Source organism: Citrus clementina, unplaced genomic scaffold (assembly GCF_000493195.1).
Source record: "Citrus clementina cultivar Clemenules unplaced genomic scaffold, Citrus_clementina_v1.0 scaffold_1, whole genome shotgun sequence".
In the NCBI taxonomy this organism is placed as follows: domain Eukaryota; kingdom Viridiplantae; phylum Streptophyta; class Magnoliopsida; order Sapindales; family Rutaceae; genus Citrus; species Citrus x clementina.
In genome coordinates, this window is record NW_006263303.1 from 632,635 (window position 1) to 651,131 (window position 18,497).

The 18,497-nt window shown below is 34.7% G+C and overlaps 2 protein-coding genes and 1 pseudogene across 4 annotated transcripts; all 3 read right to left on the minus strand.

Moving 5' to 3' along the window:
• Positions 1–825, minus strand: part of LOC18053952 — a 5,265-nt pseudogene extending 4,440 nt beyond the window's left edge.
• Positions 826–2,042: 1,217 nt separating this feature from the next.
• On the minus strand, positions 2,043–7,594 carry LOC18053954 (glutamate receptor 2.7). 2 transcript variants are annotated; one of them, XM_024178260.1, is made up of 5 exons: positions 7,303–7,594; positions 4,164–5,482; positions 3,750–4,062; positions 3,234–3,640; positions 2,043–3,009 (listed from the first exon to the last, which is right to left on the minus strand). In XM_024178260.1, the coding sequence occupies exons 1-5, from the start codon at positions 7,592–7,594 to the stop codon at positions 2,377–2,379; spliced, it is 2,964 nt and encodes a 987-aa protein (XP_024034028.1). In that variant the 3' UTR covers positions 2,043–2,376. The 2 variants fall into 2 exon arrangements, with proteins under 2 accessions (XP_024034028.1, XP_024034029.1); XM_024178261.1 differs by having other exon boundaries at positions 2,043–2,994; positions 7,303–7,495.
• A 2,378-nt stretch (positions 7,595–9,972) lies between these two features.
• LOC18053955 (glutamate receptor 2.7) lies at positions 9,973–14,543 on the minus strand. 2 transcript variants are annotated; one of them, XM_006450150.2, is made up of 5 exons: positions 14,231–14,543; positions 11,942–13,260; positions 11,524–11,836; positions 11,006–11,412; positions 9,973–10,599 (listed from the first exon to the last, which is right to left on the minus strand). In XM_006450150.2, the coding sequence occupies exons 1-5, from the start codon at positions 14,514–14,516 to the stop codon at positions 10,066–10,068; spliced, it is 2,859 nt and encodes a 952-aa protein (XP_006450213.2). In that variant the 5' UTR covers positions 14,517–14,543; the 3' UTR covers positions 9,973–10,065. The 2 variants fall into 2 exon arrangements, with proteins under 2 accessions (XP_006450213.2, XP_024033803.1); XM_024178035.1 differs by having other exon boundaries at positions 9,973–10,614.
• Between the last annotated feature and the right edge of the window lie 3,954 nt (positions 14,544–18,497).

Sequence of the window (18,497 nt, forward strand, 5' to 3'; positions counted from 1 at the left end):
TGTCAGCTCCAAGTGATGCCAGCTGTGGATTTTGACGGTCAAGACATGAATAGTTTGGATTTTAAGCATCCAATGGAAACTCTAGCAATTAATTAGTAAAATTTAATGGGTATTTAATAAAACATAACTAGCTGTCAAGGAGAAATCATTTGCTGTGTTTTTAGAGCTTCTTTTTAATAAACAGTTAAATATTGATACATTATTACTTACGATGGCAAAGAAAAGTTACTGTGCATTTACTTACTAAACAGTTTGTCAACTTGGCTTTGGTTAATGAGCTGCCGAAAAGATGCTAAATCTTTTGACTCTAATATCCTGATATTTGCCTTTTACTCGTATGTGATTGACATTAATAAACAAATCAATTTGTAATAAAGAGGTAAGCTATTGTACATACGCGAATAAAAATGTATTTCCATACGTATATGAGAGAAACTTTAAAGGTTAAATTCAGGTCAAACGAAAATGAATATGAATTACTATAAATTAAGTAGAAGCGAGAGATGGCGAATAATGATTGGGTACGTACCTGCAGCAGCAGCAGCAACAACATCTCTTTTGGAATCCCTGGTGTTAAGAATAAGCCTAGTTTTGTAGTGAGAATTGGAGTTATAAAAATCCGAAAGGCTCATGTTGATGCAACTCAAAGCTACCTTCCCAACTTCTCCATTTATGTCAAGAACCAACCCCACATTAACAGGAACTGTTGTGTTCTGAGACATGGCTGTGTTAGTGAAGAAGAATAAGCTTAAGATAATTTGAGGAATTAGAATGAATGAGAAAGAGGAGAAAAGTTTTGTTGGGTTATTTGGTCTCGTCATTTTGAAGCTTCTAATTAGTAATAAGGTTTGATATTTTGACGACCGATAGCTCTTGTTTATATAGAGATGTCGCTGATACGAGATCCTCTACATGGGCGGTTGGACTAACCGTGACATTTCTTATTTTAAAAGAAAAGAAGAAAAATCTTTAGGGACTCCGGTTGGAGGGAAATTTCAAGCTATTAGATTTGTCAAATTAATCTTAACTAGTTGTAGCTTGCAATTAGCAAAACAAAATATCACAAATTGGTCGTTTCACATACATCGATTACGTGTCTATCAAGGAGTCGACAGAGTCTAGGGTACCGCTGTTTTGCCTCCTTTCCATTGATTCCATGCTATGCGTGTTGACCTTTTTTCTTTTTCTTTTTTTAATAATAATTGATCGATATATGAGTACAAATAATAAGAGTATGAAGTCATATTTGGGGGTCGTTTGGCCACAACTTGTCGGGTGGAATTATTTGGGGGTCATTTGGCCAAAACTTGTCCTGTGGAATTGGAAAGGAGCAAAAGGTCTCAACTTCGTATTTGCTGGTTTAGAATTAGTAGTTTTTCATCTTAAAAAGATACGTAAAATTATAAATATTCGGATCCACACCTCATCTGAACTCTACATTCTCATACATCTTGGCAGCAAAATCTCCTTGAAATATAGAATTTTGGACTAGTTATCTCAAAGCTCAAAGATATTATTTGTCTGAAGCTCCTCAAACCATTCTTTAAACTCAATAATGGAGTGGGACATGTCTGAGTCCGATATTGTCAGACTCTGCTAACTCCAAGATTTCGTCATTTTTGTCTCATTTCATGATCTGCCGTTTACCTTGACCAAATCAAACCGTATATGTTTCAAAAAGAAAAAAGTCACAAGAAAAATCCGTACATCTTTTGCTTCGTGCAACGTGTCAAAGCCACAAAAACAGCTTTAATTTTGCAATAATAATAACCTTGCCATAGTCAGCATTAAAATTAATTAAAGAAAGTAATTAATATTTCCTAGTCAGCGTCAAAATCTTCAGCAACGTGGATAGCAGAGCGGAGTATTCTAGCAGCTGCAGTCAACAGATGCGAATTGATGACATGGAGTGCCAGCTGGCATAAGACGGTTACACGGCAGCTCATGCATGTACCAGTTAGTTTATAAGCTAATATAATCTGTTATATTAGTTAAAAAATGAACCAATACCAAGGAAACCAACAAAACGAGTTGAACTGAAATCGCTCACCCCTACTGGGTTTCTTAGCTGATATGTAGGGTTATATGCTCACAATGAATCCGTAAAATTTCCACCAATAGCAAGAGCACTGAATTGAATTTTTGTTATAATTTAATATAACAAAGCCAAGCGGTGCCAAGTAAAAAAACATGAGCTTCGTTAACAGTTCTCTTTGCCTTCAGGTACATGCTATCTTCTCTTTGCCTGGATGTGCTTTTTTTTTTTATCTGCGTCTATGGTCCCATTCCAGGTCTGAATTTCTTCCATGAGAACATCCCTTCTAGAGACTACCTAGCGATGTACTATGGTCTGTAGCTATGTTATTTATAACTGCATTAGTTGTTTTCACGAACTACTTGGGGGCTTCTTGCTATTTCTTGATCTGGGTTAGTGAGCTCAACGGCAGACACTATCTCTGGAGGTGCTTGAGCTTGACTATTTGGATTATGATTCGAATTACCAGACTCAGTTCTGGGCGTTCCTTGCTCTCCATAGAACAAAAAGTGGGAATCTGCATGCTGTGAGTAGCTTGAAGGACTGGCTGGGTAGCGACTGTCTGGAGAGGCTTCAGTTGGACCCATACCATGAACTTGGATGCCACCTTTCTCTTTGAAAGTATGTGCACTGAGGTCTCTTGAAACAAATATTCTAAGAAAAATGCGAATTCTTGACAACAATGATGATTCTGAATTCTTCAAGACATTCCAGTGCTCATGGACAAAAACAGCCAGGAATATGATGAGAGCTAAGATTGCAGCAATGCCAGCTATGAGAAACAGACCCCAGAAACTGTTAAGGCCAAGGCTACGAGCAGAAACAACTGTACCGGCATCTGGGCAGCTAGAATGTTTCTTGAACCATGCATCTTCAATTTCTTTCATTTTATCCCCTTCAGTCACATTTAAGATTGCCTTCGAAACATCATGTACTAGAGGGGAATGTAATGGGAAGGCCTGTAAATCACCAAACAAGAGAAAATCGGCATGAGAAATTAAGAAGGTTGTAATTGCTGTGCTTCTGCTTAATTGAGAAAGCACGACAGCCTAAGTGTTTGACGAATGCCCTCTTTTACTGGCAGTTAATATTTATCAACCACCCATTTATCCATTCTTGCTAGTTAGAAATTTAATTGCAAATAGCCATGGACAAAAACTTAAAAGCCATGACGCCAGAAGAAAGTTCGAGAACTTACAAAACCAAACCCAGCTGTTTTGAATGTTGGTTCAACCATGGTATATTTGGAGCAATGTTGTCCAATAAGCAACTTCGCGTAGGGAATTTCATCAAATGCTGCTGCAATGCCGCCATTTGCACTGCCTTTTTGGAAAAGTTCATCGCATTCTTCATGAGAATTATACACTACAAGTTTCCTCTCATCAAAGCCTAATTGTTTCAGGATTCCAAGAACAAAGGAACCCTTCTGGTAGCCAACATTGTCCCCTCTCTTTATCAGCAAGTTGACATCAGTAATTGTTGGCTGCAGTTGGTCCACTGTAAGTAGCGAAGTCAAGCTAGCTGTGTAGCTTTGAATGAGAATGAGCACAACAAAACACCATACAATCACCACAAATCTGGCCAAGTTGCTTATCACTCTCTCCCCTGTATACGTAAAAGTTAAATAAAAAACGTCAATGTAATGCCTTGCATGGTGAATGTGAATGCATTAGTATCTAATAGAAGTCAAGAAAGTTGATGGGACATTTATTACGTTGTGAAAAGACCATTGTTGAGAATGAGAACCAGAAGCTTGTGCCAACTTGATGCCTAGCAGGGCCACGAAAATCTTCGTTTACTCTGTGTTCAAGAACCCACACTACAAATCCAATGAAAATGAAAAAACAGCCACTTGTCACCCAAAGGTCCCATGTTAATGGCTGCAGGAACACCCATGCATTTCTCTTCTTGCTATCTTTGATCGGCACAATCATGGATACTCCAGATTCTGTATAAGGCAGTGTGAAATCGACATAATTTGATCTATTAAACACAATTGTTGTATCTCCCACCACAGCATCAAATTCCTGTTCAAAATCATATAAAACAAATAAATAAATAACAGGCTTTTACGTTACATAATCAAGATGTGATTAGTACTATTAGCATTACGAGATGGATTTTTTACCCCGAGAAATACTTGGTAGATCAAATCATTGTATGAACCGGAACTGGTGCCATCAGGCTGTGCATAGGGGACAAAATCATAAGCGACAGCATATGGCAATTCCTCAATTACAGCTTTAAACACATCTATAGAATATCCAACGACAGAAGTTTCTTGAGTTTTTGGATCAATTGTCACCTTCACAAAATCACTAAAGCCTTTCTTTACGGGCACTCCAACCCGTAGCTTCTTCTCATTCGTAGGAATCTCCCATCCCTTGGGATCAGAAGTAGAATCCCCTGGCCATATGATGGGTCTAAGTTTGGATTTTGTAGTCGAATTTGAACTCAGTTTCTGCGTTAGTCCTTTTTCTGGTGACCAAAATCCAACCCCTCTTGCTCCATTATTGACATTAATAATCTCAAAAGCTGAAGATTGTAACTGTCCATCAACAAAAATGTAGTCCCCCGTAAGCCCTCTGAATCTTATACTGGATAAAGCTTGGAGAAGCTTTGGACCATTTTGAGAGATCCCAAAAGCTTCAAGATCAGTTGCATTGCTAGAAACATTAGTCTTGTCAAAGCCAAAACCTGTGATACCGGCTTTCTCAACTGCCACGGCCAGTGCACTTGTAGCATCATAAGCTAATAACCCAAAAATGTTCAATTCAGCATCAAAAAGAGACGGATTCTCCTGCAAAAATTTCCTTTTCCATCGAACTCTAAAGTTTTCGAGTGCCTTTGTTTTAGGAACATAGGGTCTCACACCTATCACTCCTTGCATTGAATCAGTCACTGAAGGCTCCAATGTTCTTAACAAATTGGTCATGCCATCGGTCATGATCCACACACAGCCTTTATTCATCAAACCAATTTCGTTTGCTTTCTGAAAAATCCTAGAGCCAAGGGAAGGCAGCATATGCAAAATGAACACTCTGGTTTGTATTGTCAATAGTTTGTAAAGCTCTTTTTCAATTTGGTCGTCAGTAGCCAAAGGGGAAATGACGCTTCTATATGGCACCCGAGTGTCAATGGCTTGAAGGGCGTCAGTTAGAGAAGGAATCAATTCTTCTCCGTATTGATTGTCTACATAAACGGGCACAGCTTCTCTCCAACCGAAGGCTTTGATTATTGCAGTTATGGCACCAACTTGAGATGAGTCATTTAGGGCACCTCTAAAGAAGTATGGACTCCTAATGGAAGTAAGCGAAGGACTTGTTGCGGAAAATGACAAAATGGGCACTTGTGATTTGTTGCCTAGTTGAATTATAAAGTTGGTCTGCATGGAATTTTCAGGTCCCAGCATGGCCTGTACTTGTACATTTTTAAGCAAGTCCAGAGCTGTGAATTGACCAAAGAAAATTGTGATTCAATTTTCGTCAAATTTTCGGATTTCAAGAAATAAAGATTTATTTATAAAAAACAAAAGAAATAAAGATTTATCTATAAAAAAAAAAAGAAATAAAGATTTAGTATTAATAGTAATTTAGTCCCTAATCTTTCATAATCCTTTATCGATCCTGGGTTCCTCAATGTTGTTCGGCTCCTGTAATTATGTTGCAATTTGCAACACAAATCCCTCTTAACAGTGAAATTAATGACAAGTGAAAAATTATTAACCAAAAAATATAATAATGTTATGTCATATGCCACGTTAATTATATTAGTATTTTCTTTTGTAAACTCATAATCAACTCATTTTCTATCCTAAGTGGGTTAAATTAGGCTCGTTCTTCCACAAATTTAGAAATTAAAAATTGAAATAGTATTTTTTGCCCTTTAATTCCTTAAATTGTTGATTACAACTTTGAGGTTTTTCTCTTTGATCGTATTGATAGTCTTAGCATAAATAGCATAATATAATTATATCTCATCAACAAATGGATAATAATGTATGGTAGTAATGTGGTCGACAAGTTTCAAGATAAAAATTGAACTTCTTTTCGATTAATTTTTTTGTAACTATTTTTATCTAAATCTTTTTCATATTGCTTATGTTATGAAGAGTGATACTCTCCCATAACATTGTCTAATTAGCTCACAACTTTAACACTATTTATGAAATGCTTCAGAATCATGGTATGCATCCATACAGTTATCAGCATATGGTGAAATTACTCACTAGTAATTTTTTATTATACTGAATCTAAAGAATTTCGCAGGTAAATAGAGACTCCTTTTTTTTTTTTTAATTTGTGTTTTTGCTCAAAGAAAAGTATTCCACAGTTATTATCACTGGTCAACGGTTTTGCTTGCTCATACAAGTATCAAGATTCGTTGCTTCCCAAGTCCTAGTCTGGGAAAGCCTCACGCATCGGCATAGACAAATGGTATGAGTATAATTTTTATTTTAAAAGATAAGTAATGGACAACGCCAAAAAGCTCGGATAGTCAAATGAAAAAAATTAATATTTAAAAATTACTTGATCAATCCCAAAATCCACAATTATAAGTGAAACTAATATATTATTTTAATTATTATTGTTATTTCACTTGTCAACGGTTTTGCTTATGTACAGCTAAGTAATTGGATAGCTTTTTTATATTGTACTCGAGTTCTATAAAAGGAGTACCGCGAATTCTTCTTATTTTATTATTATTATTATTATTATTATTATTATTTCATACACGTTTTCAGCTCCAAGTGATGCCAGCTCTGGATTTTGACGGTCAAGACATGAATACTTTGGATTTTAAGCATCCAATGGAAACTCTAGCAATTAATTAGTAAAATTTAATGGGTATTTAATAAAACATAACTAGCTGTCAAGGAGAAATAATTTGCTGTGTTTTTAGAGCTTCTTTTTAATAAACAGTTAAATATTGATACATTATTACTTACGATGGCAAAGAAAAGTTACTGTGCATTTACTTACTAAACAGTTTGTCAACTTGGCTTTGGTTAATGAGCTGCCGAAAAGATGCTAAATCTTTTCACTCTAATATCCTGATATTTGCCTTTTACTCGTATGTGATTGACATTAATAAACAAATCAATTTGTAATAAAGAGGTAAGCTATTGTACATACGCGAATAAAAATGTATTTCCATACGTATATGAGAGAAACTTTAAAGGTTAAATTCAGATCAAAAGAAAATGAATATGAATTACTATAAATTAAGAAGAAGCGAGAGATGGCGAATAATGATTGGGTACGTACCTGCAGCAGCAGCAGCAACAACATCTCTTTTGGAATCCCTGGTGTTAAGAATAAGCCTAGTTTTGTAGTGAGAATTGGAGTTATAAAAATCCGCAAGGCTCATGTTGATGCAACTCAAAGCTACCTTCCCAACTTCTCCATTTATGTCAAGAACCAACCCCACATTAACTGGAACTGTTGTGTTCTGAGACATGGCTGTGTTAGTGAAGAAGAATAAGCTTAAGATAATTTGAGGAGTTAGAATGAATGACAAAGAGGAGAAAAGTTTTGTTGGGTTGTTTGGTCTCGTCATTTTGAAGCTTCTATTTAGTAATAAGGTTTGATATTTTGACGGCCGATAGCTCTTGTTTATATAGAGATGTCGCTGATACGACATCCTCTACATGGGCGGTTGGACTAACTGTGGCATTTCTTATTTTAAAAGAAAAGGAGGAAAGTCTTTAGTGACTCCGGTTGGAGGGAAATTTCAAGCTATTATATTTGTCAAATTAATCTTAACTAGTTGTCGCTTGCAATTAGCAAAACAAAATATCAGAAATTGGTCGTTTCACATACATCGATTACATGTCTATCTAGGAGTCGACAGAGTCTAGGTTACCGCTGTATTGCCTCATTTCCATTGATTCCATGCTATGCGTGTTGACCTTTTTTCTTTTTTCTTTTTTATAATAATTGATCGATATATGAGTACAAATAATAAGAGTATGAAGTCATATTTGGGGGTCATTTGGCCAAAACCTGACGTGTGGAATTGGAAAAGAATAAAAGGTCTCAACTCTGTGTTTGCTGATTTAGAACTAGTAATTGTTCATCTTAAAAAGATACGTAAATTATAAAAATTTGGATCCACACCTCGTCTGAACCCTACACTCTCATACATCTTTACATCTGTGGCATGAGATAACAAGGCATGCACCTAAATGGCTTGCTAGCAAAATCTCCTTAAAATATAGAATTCTGGACTAGTTATCTCAAAGCTCAAGAATATGATTTGTCTGAAGCTCCGAAATCCATTTTTTAAACTCAATAATGAAGTAGGACACGCCTGAGTCCTATATTGTCTTACTCTGCTAACTCCAAGATTTCATCATTTTTGTCTCATTTCATGATCTATCGTTTACCTTGACCAAATCAAACCGTATACATTTCAAAAAGAAAAAGTCACGAGAAAAATACGTATATCTTTTGCTTCGTGCAGCGTACCAAAGCCACAAAAACAGCTTTAATTTTGCAATAATAATAACCTTGCCATAGTCAGCATCAAAACTAATTAAAGTAATTAATATTTCCTAGTCAGCGTCAAAATTAATTATAGTAATTAATATTTCCTAACACTAGGTTTTATTTTTGTCTGTGGAGGCAGTAATTAATATTATTTGAATGAGTCTAGCTATCGAGTATCGACAGTGCTTAATACATCACAACAACATTTTCTTTTCTTCGAGGAAGCATCCTTTGTCATGTCAAAATAAATTTCTTGATCAAGTACTGTGTTTTACGTGATCATCAATTAAGCTTATTGACTCGCAAAGATTCTCAAGGCAGTAGCTAGAGTTTTAAATTTCAATCGAAGGTTGCCTGTGTTTTAACTTTTCTGCGGTTACCTACTAGTGAAATCGCCATCAGCGGATTCTGTATATTCAAATTTAATACAGATAAACACATATTAGCTGCAGATGACTGTGGTTAACAATATATAAAAATTCCTAATGACACTGCTTTCAAGACTTTAATTATTTTTAATTAACATGGGCCTTTCTTAATAACTAAATGTAACAGCTGATGATTTAAGAAAGTTGAATGAGTATGACAAATTTTGAAAACATCAAGTTGGACTTAAATGCTATTGCCCACCATACGCATCCCACCACAATTTTTTTCCCCTCGAATCGTTTTTTGATAAGCATATCCTGGGTTTATGGTAATCACTGCTATGAGTGCAGCTCTTTTGTTGAAAATCTAAAAAAATGGAGTTCAAAAGATTTTATTGAATGTATCCAAATAACCTTTTAAAACACGGATTTTAAAAAAATACGTGTGTTTCTTTTAACACATTAGAGATGTACGAGTACATTTGGACAAATCCTGGAAGTTTTGATCAAGTCTTGGTGTCATTTTATCTTTTAAAAAAATAAGTGCAGTTTGCACAAGAAGTTGACTTCCAAGTTTAACTAACTCATTGTACGTCTTATTCAATTGGTGTTTGTAAGAGCAGAAGGAAATTTCAATTAGAATTCTACATCACGGTCTCATTCATGGTCGCACTCCCAAGTAATTTCGTATTCAATTGAACAACTCCATTTATTATCTGTTTATTCCAGTTTTCTGTCTGTATTCATGGCCACGGTCCCGAGTAATTTCGTTCTATCTCGCTTCTGACTGAGTTTTGTGAGATAGATGTATAGGAATGATTCGTTAATTGTAATTTTCTCGACAATTTTTGAGTACTCATCATCATCGATTAACGCTTGTTTAATAAAGATTAGTGGTGTGGAAGCAAGCAGCTATTTTGCTGAACAACATCAGTTCTTCCAGTTATTATTTTCTTTTTTTATTTCTTGTTAGTATTTGATCATGCTTGATTCGATTTCCTGTGGTGATTAGGTTGCTGGATTAATCATTAGAATCATTGACGTTCAGAGATCAAATCTAGATATTGATTGTATTCATCCTAATTTGTGGCTATATTATTTGTCATTCAAGCATCTCACAGCAGCTGCAGCTTAGAAGTTCCAAATTCTCACCCCCAAACGCACCCAATATCTAGGGGTGACCATGTAGATTAGGATTTGGATCACCAGACTCGGTTGAAGGGCTTCCATGCTCTCCGAAGAAACTAAAGTTGGAATCTGTGTGCTGCGAATCGCTTGAAGGATTAGGTGAGTAGCCAGTGTGTGGAGAGGCTTCAGTTACACCTGTACTATGAACTTGGACGCCACGTTTGTCTCTGAAATTATGAGCGCTGAGGTCTCTTGAAGCAAATATTTCGAGTAAAATGCGAATTCTTGACAACAGTGATGATCTGGGATCTGATCTCTTCAAGACATTTCTGTGCTCACAAACAAAAACGGCCAAGAAAATGATGAGAGCAGAGGTTGCAGCAGTGCCGGCAATTAGAAACAGTCCCCGGAAACTGTTAAGGCCAAGGCTGTGAGAAGAACCCGCATTACTTGCATCTGGGCAACTAGCACGTTTCTTGAACCATTCATCTTCAATTTCTTTCATTTTATTTCCTTCAGTCACATTCAAGATTGCCCTTGAAACTTCAGGTACCAGAGGGGAATGTAATGGGAAGGCCTGCAGATCACCAAACTAAAAGAAAATCAGCACGAGAAACTATTGTGCTTCTGCTTAATTTTGGGAGCAGAGCAGCTATAGGCTCTATGTAGTATTGTGATGCTGTGGCTTTTAATCGGTATATGCTGTTGTTGAATGAAAATTTTTACAGTCAAGGGAAAGCTAATAGGTGTATGTTAGACACTATTGGCTATCAAACAAACGTAATACTTGGCTTTGGTGGCCTAGCAGCAAAACCTCTGATCTAAACTCAATCAAAGTGTTTGGTAAATGCCCACTTATACTCGGCAATTATGTTAATCAATCACCTATTGCTCATCCTTTGACGGTTAAAAAGCTTCTGTTTCTCAATCTCAAATATACATTAACATACTGGGATGGAAAGAGAGAAATTTTGAGAACTTACAAAGCCAAACCCAGCTGTCTCGAATGTTCGTTCAATCAGTGTATATTTGGAGCAATATTGTCCAATAAATGGCTTCGTGTAGGGGATTTCATCAAAAGCAGCTGCGATACCACCACCGGCACTTCCTTTTTGAAAAAGTTCATCACATTCTTCGGGAGAACTATACGCTATCAGTTTCTTCTCATCAAAGCCTAATTGTTTCAATATTCCAAAAACAAACGAATCCTTGTGGTAGCCCACATTATCCCCACTCTTTATCAGCATTTGAAAATCAGTAATAGTTGGCTGCAGTTGCTGGACAGTCAGTAGCGAAGACAAGCTAGCTGTGTAGCTTTGAGTGAGAATAAGCACAACAAAATACCATACAATCACCACAAATCTGGCCAAGTTGCTTATCACTCTTTCCCCTGTATACATGTAAAATTGGACGAAACATGTCAATGTAATACGTTGCATGATGAATTTGATCGCATTAGTTTCTAATAAAAATTATAAAAGGTGGAGGTGAAGTCAATTACTATGTGAAAAGACCATTGTTGAGAACGAGAACCAGAAGCTTGTGCCAACTTGATGCTGAGCAGGGCCACGAAAGTCTTCATTTACTCTGTGTTCAAGGACCCACACTACAAATCCAATGAAAATGAAAAAACAACCACTAGTCACCCACAGGTCCAAAGTCAGAGGCTGCAGGAATACCCATGCATTTTTCTTCTTGTTGTCTTTTATTGGCACGATCATGGACACTCCGGATTCTGTGTATGGTAGTGTAAATTCTACAAACTTTGATCTATTAGCCAAAATTGTTGTATCGCCCACCACAGCATCAAATTTCTGTTCACATACACCCAAATTTAAAAAAAAAATCTTATAATTGTTTAAGATGTGAGCAATCTGAAAATTTAGCATCAGTTCGAGGAAGGATTAAAGAATTGTTACCCCACGAAATACTTGGTAGATCAAATCATTGTATGAACCGGAACTGGTGCCATCAGGCTGTGCATAGGGGACAAAATCATAAGCGACAGCATATGGCAATTCCTCAATTACAGCTTTAAACACATCTATAGAATATCCAACGACAGAAGTTTCTTGAGTTTTTGGATCAATTGTCACCTTCACAAAATCACTAAAGCCTTTCTTTACGGGCACTCCAACCCGTAGCTTCTTCTCATTCGTAGGAATCTCCCATCCCTTGGGATCAGAAGTAGAATCCCCTGGCCATATGATGGGTCTAAGTTTGGATTTTGTAGTCGAATTTGAACTCAGTTTCTGCGTTAGTCCTTTTTCTGGTGACCAAAATCCAACCCCTCTTGCTCCATTATTGACATTAATAATCTCAAAAGCTGAAGATTGTAACTGCCCATCAACAAAAACGTAGTCCCCTGTAAGCCCTTTGAATCTTGTACTTGACAAAGCCTGGAGAAGTTTTGGACCATTCCGAGATATACCAAAAGCTTCAAGATCAGTTGCATTGCTAGAAACATTAGTCTTATCAAAGCCAAAACTTGTGATACCGGCTTTCTCAACTGCCACGGCCAGTGCCCTTGTAGCATCATAAGCAAATAACCCCAAAATGTTCAATTCAACATCAAAAAGGGACGGATTCTCCTGCAAAAATTTCCTTTTCCATCGAACTCTAAAATTTTCGAATGCCTTTGTTTTCGGAACATAAGGTCTCACACCTATCACTCCTTGCATTGAATCAATCACTGAAGGCTCTAATGTTCTTAACAAATTGGTCATGCCTTCGGTCATGATCCACACACAGCCTTTATTCATCAAACCAATTTCGTTTGCTTTCTGAAAAATCCTAGAGCCAAGGGAAGGCAACATATGCAAAATGAACACTCTGGTTTGCATTGTGAATAGTTTGTAGAGCTCTTTTTCAATTTGATCGTCAGTAGCCAAAGGAGAAATGACACTTCTATACGGCACCCGAGTGTCAATGGCTTGAAGGGCGTCAGTTAGTGAAGGAATCATTTCTTCTCCGTATTGATTATCTACATAAATGGGCACAGCTTCTCTCCAACCAAAGGCTTTGATTATTGCAGTTATGGCACCAACTTGAGATGAGTCATTTAGGGAACCTCTAAAGAAGTATGAACTCCTAATGGAAGTAAGCGAAGGACTTGTTGCGGAAAATGATAAAATGGGCACTTGTGATTTGTTACCTAGTTGAATTATAAAGTTGGTCTGCATGGAATTTTCTGGTCCCAGTATGGCTTGTACTAGTACATTGTTTAGCAAGTCCAGAGCTGTGAATTGACCAAAGAAAATTGTGATTCACTTTCAATCCGCAAAAAAAATTAAAATAAAAATAAATCTAGAAAGAAAGATATGTAAAATTCCTTTCAAATTCCTTCTCCCTTACAAAACATTATTTTACACAGTTTGATATTTTTGTTAAAGCCATATGCTACATCATTCGAAATACAAACTCTGTACACCTAACATTATTATATTAAGGACAATTTTTGTTCAGTTATATTATAAATCTCTGTGCTTTTGCTCGAAAGAGAAACATTCCACATTTGTCAAAACTTATAATTTGGCCTCCATCTTGAATAAGAAATCCTCGTGTACAGACAAATTAAAAGCTACGAACTTGAACTTTCAGATAAAACTCTGCCATGTTTGGATGATAGGATTAAGTATAGGATTGGATTAATTTTCAGATTAAATATTTATCTCATGTTTGGCAAGCTTAATTGGACTAGATTAAGGGGACTAAATTTGAATTTATTCCTAAAATCACAGGACTAATAATATTGATTTACATATGGGTTTAGATGGGATAAGATTTAAAGAAAAAATTGTCCATTCATGAGACTTTATTACACCAAATATTAATTAATTAATTTTTTATTTATGATTTACATAAAATTTATTTTTATTTATTATCTATGAATTAATTAAATTGGTACTTTGAAAACAATAAAAAATCCTTATTAGTTCAGTAATATCGTTTCCCCTCTCATATTTCAAAATTCATCATCATTGATCAATAAGAATTTCTAGAAATAAAAGAGGAAAAGATATGAAAATGTCCAAAGTTTACACAAATTTTTTACGACAACGAGGTTAAATTTGCTGATCTTTCCCTATGAGAATTTTAACTCGAGTAAATACACGTTTTTGGACATTGGTAGTGCTTAATAAATAGAAATATGGTAAGATAAATCGCAACTAAGAAGAAGCGAGAGATGGCGAATAATGAGTGGGTACCTGCGGCAGCTGCAGCAACGACATCTCCTTTGGAATTCCTGGTGTTAAGCAGAAGCCTGGTTTTGTAGTGAGAATTGGAGTTATAAAAATCTGAGAGGCTCATGTTGATGCAACTCAGAGCTATCTTCCCATCTTCTCCATTCATGTCAAGAACTAACCCCACATTTACTGGAATTGTTGTGTTTTTTGACGTGGCTGTGTTAGTCAAGAAGAATATGATCATTAGAGGAATCAGAAAGAATGGGAAAGAGGAAAAACTTTTTGTTGGGTTGTTTAGTCCCATCATTTTGAAGCTTATTTTAGTAATAGCTACGGTTTTGATGTTTTGATGATGGAGTCATGGAGTGCTTTTGCTCTTATATAGTGTTAAAAGATTTGAAAAGTATGAATTACACAATTAATGCCCTATAGAATAAGCAAGTACTTGACTCTGTCTCTGCATGGAAAGTATACCGTAATAGAAACAAGAGGAAAATTCTTTTGGAGACTTTGGCTGCATAGAAATTTCATCACATACACCTCCTAACGTATTTAACACTTTAGCAGCAAAGCTTTAGCCTTTTGGATGCTCTCGATGCATTGCACTTACGTCACTGAATTTGGGAAAATGATCGAAATTCTTTTTTTTTTTTGAAATGATTGAAATCCCTATTAAATTTTAACACTAAGGAGTTTCAAAGGATTTTAAAAACAGGAGGGGATTTTCGATCATTTTCCACCACTGAATTTCCACCTCATATATAAATTAATTTATTACTGATTGAGAAGTGCAAATGACAAAAATCTAAAGAGATAAGAAAAAAAAATTAGAAGTCAAATTTTGGTACACGTCAAATAATTGTTAACTAATTTACTAAGGATTGGTAGCAATCTAAATTCGAGAGATCGGTTTGGTTTTAGAAAGCATTTTTATTTGGTCTACATGTGTGTGTGTATACATAATACACTTGTAAATTTGTTACGCTCTTCGGATACCATAAAATATGGGGTCTATTAAAAGTCTGAATTGAAAAACTTAACATAGATTAGCATATAGTTTGAAAATCTACACCGTATAAATGTGAGATATACCCATATATCAAAAACGTATATCTACTCTCTTCAATTTAATATTTGACTATTTGTATTCAATACTTGTATAAATAAATAGTCAGTCTCTTCCATCTAATATTATTATTTATGGAGCAGTTCATCTTCAATTTTTTTATCTCAAATGATGTGGTATTCATAACTTAATTGGTGAAATAATACAATTAATTCACTTAGATTTTGTTAAGAATTACCAACCACTCATTTAATAACACAACATTTGAGATTAAAAAATTTAAGATGTGTATTTTTATTCTTATTTATATTTCATTATAACTTTCCAAGTTCAAAAATTAGCATAAGCTAAAATAAAATAGCTTGTTGTCTTAATAGCAAAGCTCCTTAAATAAAAATCGACTTGGGACAATCTCGAGGCCATAAGATATGATTTGTCGGAAATTTCTTATTCACAGGAGTACTAGGACATAGCTGAGTCTGATCTCTATTTTGTCTCATTATCTGAGTCTGATCTCAATTTTGTCTCATTAATTTACTTTCATCATCTATCATTTACCTTGACCAAATAATCAAAACCATTTACGCATCCGACTTGTTACGACATATCAAAGACAAAAAACCAGAATCCCCAAAATTCTTCAATATTAATGAACTTGCGAAAGTCAGCATCAAGATAACATTAGAGAGATATTTTCTTTAGTTAAGCGACTAGTATAATTAATTAAGTCTTTTGTTCTCAAGAGGAAACTTGTTTGAATGGGTCTACGTACGCGCAACATTAATTAACCACAAAAACATAGTTTCACCTTGAGGAAGCGTCAGTTATTTTAAAATAATTTTCTTGATCAAGTAGTGTGTTTTATGTAATATATCAAGCTTATTGACTTGCAAACATTATTTATTTCACAAGGCATTAGCTACGGTTTTAAAATATATATAAAACACACACACACACATATAAAATTTTCTAATTCATAATTTTTAAGTACGGGAACATTCAAGAAATTGTTAAAACCGCACGATTTTAAAGTTTTGTTTTATAATACTATTAAACCTTATGGTTTTAAAGTTTTCCCGAACATTTCTCGCACTTTAAGATCACGTACCAAAAAACTACTATCTATATATATCATTGATTTTTCAATAAGAGATCACTAACTTTAATAAAGTCAGAGATTAGTTAAAAGACAAAAAAATTTAAATTTCAATACATTATATGACAAAATACAGTGCACTGAAATCTATGTTTATTTTATCTTTTAACTTACCCCTAATTTTATTAAAATAAAGGATCCTGATTGAAAAACTCTATATATGCTACTGAAATCTCCATCATCAGATTCTAATATTTTATTTTGAATGTACAATACAATTTATAACACATCAGTTCTACCAACAGTAATTAGTTAAACTAAATGAAGGTAACTGCCAAATATTTGGTGAATATACAATCAGTAAGAAATTTAAAAATTTCTTAATAATGTTGCTTTGAAGATTTTATTTCTAATCAACGGTTCTCTCTCTCTCTATATATATATATATTTGGTGCCTAATATATTTGAGAAATGTTCAATTCTGTTGCCAACTATCTTTTTTTTAAATAATTATTATTATTATTTTAGAAAAAAAACTTATACTTTTAAAGTGTAAATCTTTTCAAAGTTTGGGTCATTGTAATGAAACGACCCGCCCCGAATTCCTAGGACGAGTCTATCTAATCTCGCCTATTCGAATTAATAATAATTATGATATCTAAGAATTTTACCAAAATTCGACAGAGTCTCCCCTATAAATATAACATTTCCAAACCTGTAATTTACAAAACAACACTCCTAAAAATAATTCAATATCCAACTATCCTTCATAACCAACTTCTCAAGTCAACATACCAAATATCACCCAAATCATTCTAATATTAAAATACAATGGTTATCCTTGATTACAAAATATAACAAATAATACAATTCGCAATATCCCAAATATCAAAATATTAAATCTACAACTCTTAGCACCATCACGTGGCCATAATTTCAATCTAACTATTGTTGTTGGGTCGACTAATGTACTTGCAAATATCCTGTGGGGGGGGGAAATATAATAAAAATGGGTGAGTGTAAAACTCAGTGAGTATAAAACTCAGTGAGTATAAAACTCAGTGAGTATAAAACTCAGTGAGTGGATAATAGTTTTTAGAAAAATAAATTTATTTAAAATAACTTAATCTTTCCCAAAACAATTTCATCAAAATATTATAAGAACTTACATAAACTTATTTAATTCAAATCATGCACTGAAATACCAATAATACATAAATCTACATAAAATCAATGAAATCATAATACTTATAATATCAAATATTGAATACCAAAAACTATCATCAAACAAGTATCCAGGGGAATGATCTCATCATATCCGGACCTCGACGGATGGACAATCTGGGAACCATCATGCTCCGGAACTACAACGGATAGACGAGGAAATGTCATCTCATATCTCATGTATCTCAACATCTGTATCTCTGTAATCATCATACTGCATACATAAGCCCCCAAAAGGCAAAAGCGCCCAAACACACCGCCCAAAGCCTCTGTGTGTGTTTAGACGGCCCCAAAGGCCTCTCATCTCATATCATCTGTATCACTGTATGCATCTCATATAAACTGTATCTCTGTATCTGAAGGGAAAGGGTATTGTCCAATGATTTTCCAAACAACCTTTTATACACATGTACATAAACATATAATCACATCTGAAATCTCATTTCCTTTTTATTTAACATATCTCAAATCCACTTAATTCTAATATCATGCATTTACTCAAAAACAACAATAAAATCATTAATCAAACTCATTCTTAATAACAATAAATATTAGCACAGAGATAAAAACCAATTTTCTAGAAAATCATTAAATCGAAGCATCAAATACTTATTATCAAAACATGTTGTACTGTATGGTAAAATCAGAATATACTATGAAAATAGGTTTTGTATATTCCATTCACAGTGACGATGTCCAGACTCGGTATCACCAACATTTGCGAGTTGATTCTCGTTCACGGGTCCTTCTAATTAAATAAATGACATAATTATTATATGTATCATGAAATACGACTAACAGTACGAAATAAAGCTCAAAAGCAAACTCCCGGATACATAAAATTTCAAAATTACCCTTATGTCCAAAAATTACCAAAATTCCTCTCACACCGAAATTTACCG